The sequence below is a fragment of the Elephantulus edwardii genome, unplaced genomic scaffold, assembly GCF_000299155.1.
Source record: "Elephantulus edwardii isolate Elephantulus edwardi_28Jun2011 unplaced genomic scaffold, EleEdw1.0 scaffold00104, whole genome shotgun sequence".
NCBI classification, from domain to species: Eukaryota; Metazoa; Chordata; class Mammalia; order Macroscelidea; family Macroscelididae; genus Elephantulus; species Elephantulus edwardii.
In genome coordinates, this window is record NW_006399854.1 from 5,692,867 (window position 1) to 5,699,081 (window position 6,215).

Genomic DNA, 6,215 nt, shown 5'->3' on the forward strand with positions numbered 1-6,215 from the left:
TTGAAGATCTGCCGTATGGTAGTTCATGTATTTTATAACCAGGGTTGCTCCTTAAAAATGAAGATGATGAGACCTCAGGTGACTTACTTTGGATATCAGGGAAGAACAATTGCTAGAAAAGTATACATAGATGATAAAGTAGGGGGCTGGTGAAGGTGAAGGATGCCCTTGGTGAGATAGATTGATGCAGTGGCTGAAACAGTGGACTCAAACATAGGTGGTGCAGGACTGGGCAACATTTTACTCTATTGTACATAAGGGTTCTGTGAGTCAGAGTCAACTGGATGGCATATAAATACCACCACAACCGCCACATAGGAGGCAGGAGGCAAAAAAAGTAGGGAAACCAGTAATAAACAAGGTAATCTTTCTCCCTGCCTTTGGAGAACTTACAGGCTTGTAGACAAGATAACAAGTAATGCTTATTATGCTAAATTGTGGGCAGTTAATAAGTCAGAACCAACTCTTAGCTGACTCTCCAGTGTGTTTTTAGAAGTTATAAAATCACAAGGGAGGAAACTGACCATTTTTCTCCCATGGAGCATCTGGTGGATTTGAACTGTCTTTGAGTAGGCAGCAGAGTTCCTTACCACTAGGCTACCAGTGATTCATACATTCTAAGTGCCCAAATAGACTATAACTGGTAAACTGTCCAGAGTCTCCACTTGCTTATTCAGCCTGTCCATGGGTATGGTTTTCTTGAGCTCATTGAACCTTTTCCTTCTGAACCCCAAATCTTACTTATCCTATAATCCATTCTCTTACTGATTAACTAAATCACAGCTGGATTTTTATGACGCTTACCAAAGGATTATCTGAATTAGAGCTTAGGTGGCCAAGCAAGGATTCTTAGATAAAGTGATACTTATATTTAATGAAGAGAAATGATATGAAGGTAGGGCATCAGGACTTTGATAGGATATTATTTAGGCAAGAAATAGCATGTATAAAAGTGAACAGTACAAAGAATGCACAACAGATCATTTGGAAAGCAGGATTTTATGAGGAGGAATGTGACATCAAGATTGGAGGCAGACTCATCAACAAACCTACATTTCTAGATGACACAATCTTGCTTGCTGAAACTGTAGACAAACTGAAGGGCTTGCTGAAGAAAGTCAAAGACTGTAGTCTTCATTGTAGATTGAAGCTCAACATCAAGAAGTCAAAGGTTCTCACCACTGGGCCAACTGTTCCATGATATCATCTCCATGATTGATGGAGAAGAGATTGAGATTGTTAACAATTACAGCTTGCTCAGCTCCATGATCAGTACTCATAACACCAGCACTCAGGAAATCAAAAGATGAACTGCATTGGGAAAACACTGAGAGAACATTGAAGCTGTACGCTTTTGGCGTGAGGGCATTTGAGCATGAGATATGTGTGGGGTGTTCAAGAGAAGATGCTTGATATTTGTACGGGTTTTGGTTTGGGAAAGAGGTCTAGCTAGAACTACTGATGTGATAATTGTCATGAAATCCATGGGAATGGGTGAAATGTCCCAATGAATATATAGCAAATAAGGAGAGAAGACTGTGGCATAAATCAGCATTTTAGCTATGGGAAAAAACTGAACTATGAAACAAAATGTGTCCGTTTATTGTATTATATAAAATGAAGATGAATAACTTTGCGTGTCCACAGGCATTTGCCCATGTTCCTCTGCATGCCTACACCACATGACTTGAAGAGGTTCTAATGAATTTAACCAATACTCTGGATGATGGGCAACATGAAATGTGAAGCATCCAAGGGAATAGTCTCTTTCCTTCACAGTTCATGTAAGGCAAGTTAGTTCAACAGAAATACCAGGCATAAGGATGCTGGTCAGTATACTCAAAGGAAAAATGGAAATTTGCAGCTTGTGTTGTAATACAATTAAGCTAGCAAAACACTGATGTTTTCCCTCTTCCACCCTCCCCATTTTTCTTTTTCTTAGATACCTATGGAAAGCTCTTTCTCCTCAATTCTGTGGGTCAAGAGATGTCCCGATGCAAGACATCTATTCGACGTGGCCAGCCCAATCCAGTCTATAAGGAAACCTTTGTATTCCAGGTGGCTCTCTTTCAGCTCTCTGATGTGACATTGATGGTTTCAGTATATAATAGGCGTACTATGAAACGTAAAGAGATGATTGGTTGGATTGCTTTGGGCCAGAATAGCAGTGGAGAGGAAGAACAAGACCATTGGGAAGAAATGAAGGAAACCAAAGGGCAGCAGGTCTGCAGATGGCATACCTTGCTTGAATCCTAGTTTCACCACAGGGTTTGTGTGCTGTATTTTCCTTGGTCAGTTGTGCTCCTGACTCCTGCCACCGCATCAGTGCATCTTGATGACCTTTTAAAGACAAACAGAAAATGGGAGTTCTGCTGACCATTAAGAATAGTAGGTGAGAAGCTTTCAGGTTTCTCAGAGATTTGATGTGGTTTTAAATATTGTCATTTTCTTTTCCCCAATTACCTACTCAATCAAGTGTACCATATGGAAAATGTTACCATAGTTGAAACTGGTGATGATGAAATAATTTGTGCTAAGATAGCGAATTTTATTCAAATCAGGGAATATCAGCTTCTTCCTCCATTGTGTCTGATGAAAACCCAAGATTACAAAGGAGCTCTTTAGTATTACTATTTGCAACCACTTTTCTCTAGAAATCAGAATTTCCTTGATGATGATGCACAAAATTAAGTTACGGAAATTAATTTGGTCTTGAGGCTGATAGAAAAGGACTATCATCCACAAATCCCTACTTAACATTCTTCTCTTTTTCAAAAACTTTCTTTTATTTACCTAATAAAAGTAAAAAAGGGTTAGGAACTGGCACTTTAAAATAATATTTGTACTAAATACCTCTTCTGTTTCATTTATACAAGGAGGTTTTCTGTGGTATTTAGCTAGATGAATCATTTTGAAGCTAAAAGAGACTTTTAAAAGAACATTGTTGTATTACAGCCTGTCTCCTTTTGAATATATAAAATTTCAGACTTACAGCTTCCGAGTTTTTTATGCTATCTTTCTCACCTAATGAATTCTTACTGAATGAGAAGAAAACAAACAGAACACCAACTATTTAAGTTGTGGACTTATCCATGACTCAGTTTTTTCTTAATTCTATGTTCTCCTTGTGAATTATGCTTTTTCTATATTTACTTATACATACATATATATTTTGAATGTACTCTTGCATGTAAATCAGATTCTTTTTATGCCATATTTTTAATCATAAGAGCTTAGCAAATTGTACACAATGGGTCTTTAATAAATACTCTATTTGCTGTTAGAAATAGCTGTTACAAAACCTATGAATGAAGAAATATTTTCCGCTTGTATGACATGAAACTAAATTTGTCTTTGAGCATCTGAAGTGCCTCTAACTGTCATTTTTCATGGCATTTGCAGCAACAGATTATTAGTCATTCCTTACATTCCAGGCACATGCTATTGAGAACACTGATGTTGTATGGTTATTAGCATGAGGTTTTATTTATGAGTGACTTTTACAGATATATGCAGTGCATGTTCATTTTTCTTTATTATTACCTTAGCGCCTTTAATTTCAATTACCTTCCGCTGCCAGAGATAAGAAAAGGGGTGGTATTCAACATTTTGTGCATTTAACATTGTGCCCAACATTCAGCTCTTCTGAGCAAATTGCTCAGTCGTTTATTTTTAGCTTTTATGTTTCATTGTTGACTTTTTCCTGTCTGTGGGAAGAGTGATAGCTTGTGATGGATGTGTACAGTTTAAAACACATAACTCCATCTCAGCTCTACATTTTGACAGATTGTAAGCGTAGGTTGCAACACTTGAAGAACATATTTATTCCTTGCAGTGTGTAATGGTTATCCTGACTAGACTAGACCGGGGCACTGGTTAACTCTACTATGATTTCAGGCTTCAACCGATGAGAGATGTGATTTTATATTGGTAGTGTAAAAATTTGCAGAATAAATGAATATTTTAATTTCTTTCCAGGCCATCGTGGTTTCCTATGCAAGGCTGCTCAGTCATTGAGAATAAGTAATAAAACCACGCTCCTTTGGGTTTTTACTCTACCTTTCTTTAGAAGGCCTCAAAGTGCTTTCCCAACATTATATCCATTAACTGCTGAGTGGTCTTTGCAGCGTGGCTGTGACATCAAGTGGAACTGAGTGCAATTGATTAAGTAGTGGCACAGAGAATTGGCTTTTCACATCCCTTACTCTCTTTATGCCCTTGTGTTTGAAGGGAAGTGAAGCAGCCTCGTTATGCTTTCCTTTATGCAGTGACATAAAAGCAGCATTCACTTTAAAATTTACATTTGAAAAAAATCTGCATATACTGTACAGACAGCCCAGGGGTGTTTTTCCCTCTCTCTCTCTCCCTCATATTTTTCTATTCTACATTTTGCTTGTTAGATTCTGCCCAGTTATCACCTGTGCTTCATTTTCTACTGCTCCAACCTACCCATTGTAAACTATTTTCTTACTGGTGAAGTGGAGATACCCTTGCATGTTTGATTTGTTTTCCAGCAGTCTGCTTATGACCCACTTTATAGAACCATGCATCAATGTAGAGGAAGGGCTGCTTCCAAAGCCTTTTTTTTTTCATATTACCGATATCAACACTGGTGCTATTCACCGTGTAGAATGCGTATACATCTGACTATATAGCAGCATTCATCATAAGTCTGATTATGTAAAATCATATTTACAAGATGCATTAAAATATGGGCTGATTTTTTACGTTGATTTGAAATTCTGGTTTAGTAAGATCTCTTGATTTGGTGTATTTACACTCTTATTCTTTTTCTTGGCAAAGTCTAGACACAAATACATTTCACATGTTTTTCACTCAAGCTTTTACATCTACATTTGCTTCTCAAAAGAATTATGAGAGATAATTAGTTGGTTCTGCAGCGAAAAAGCTCCTTCTGCCTATTTCGTCTAACTAATGGTGAATATCTCATAGGGACATTTGAAACTGAAGAAATGTTAATTTTTGTTCTTTGAGTAGTTCTTTCAGTGATGTTTTTCCTGAAGAGCATGCTTTTTCAATACTATTGTGGAGGGTGCATGAGACACTCGGTGTTTGGAAATTTGCTTTATAGTGTGCCTTCTTTCAGGGAATTCGTTTACACTCTCCTGGAAAGTGCTGGTTTCACCAATCACAGTGATGATGGCTATACTCCTTGCTCTCTTCTGACTATTGTTGGATGTTTAAATGGACCATTCACCAGGCAGCTGTGCACCTGCTCTCATGTCCCAGCCCTTCACTGGCTCCAGTGTGATGCACAGTTGTTTTGGACCCTGTTTTTGCTGATGCTGCCTAAGGCAGGTCTTGCCTTCCTTAATAATTTGAAATGCTTTTGGATGTATTACATTTGCAATTTCCACAGGCACAGTGCTTTGAGAAAGATTCATGACAAATTGAAAGGAGAAAAGAGAATATAGTATTGCATTATCAGTCACTTTTTCGGATCGCCTTTGAGTTTATTCCAATTTATGGGTACCCCATGTGTGAGAGTAGAACTGGGTACCACAAGGCTTTCAATGACTGATTTTTTGTATTTAGATGGCGGGCTTTTCTTTTAAGGTATTTTTGGCTGCATTGGAAACTCCAGTCTTTTGATTAGCATCCAAGTGCGTTAACTATTTTCACCATCCAGAGTGTTAACTCCAGTCCTCTGTCAGTGAAAGTTAAGTAATGGATCTCACATGTTGTTTCTAAAGTTCTGAGAGCTACAGTGAGCTTGAACATAGCCTCTGTCTTCTTAATATACAGGGTTCCCAGTATTTTCCATATTGTAGTCACTTCTTGGTCAGTCACTGCCCATCTCACTCCAGGTGAACTATATTATCTTACTTGAAACTAAACTATTCCTCCCCCCACCCTTTCTTTCTTGGAAAGGAAAACCTTGTTTAAATTGAAGCTACCATCAGGATAGGTGAAAGGGCTTCTTGATAACCACCAAGTTAATTGTTGGCCTGCTGTGAACATTGAACTGTGAGTTTCCCAAAAGCCTACCTGTCAATTCATTTCTAGCAGAAGACGCAGTATGTTTTGATCAGAAGAGTAAATAGGAAAGGTTTATTTGTAAATGGCCCAAAGTCAAATGGAAGCATATTCTTCAGTGAGAAAAAAAAAAAACACATGTGCTATCTTTTCTGGTTTTGAAAAGGTTGTTTCAGTTGATCTAGGACCAAAAAAAGCTAATGATAATAACTCAACAA

General features: G+C 37.8%; 1 protein-coding gene across 1 annotated transcript in view; it reads left to right on the forward strand.

Moving 5' to 3' along the window:
* SYT16 (synaptotagmin XVI) overlaps positions 1–2,256 on the forward strand; it is a 182,548-nt gene extending 180,292 nt beyond the window's left edge. Inside the window, exon 6 of the mRNA XM_006891787.1 lies at positions 1,943–2,256. Within this exon, the coding sequence (XP_006891849.1) occupies positions 1,943–2,256 (314 nt within the window). The remainder of the gene's footprint in view (positions 1–1,942) is intronic.
* The last annotated feature ends 3,959 nt before the right edge of the window (positions 2,257–6,215 follow it).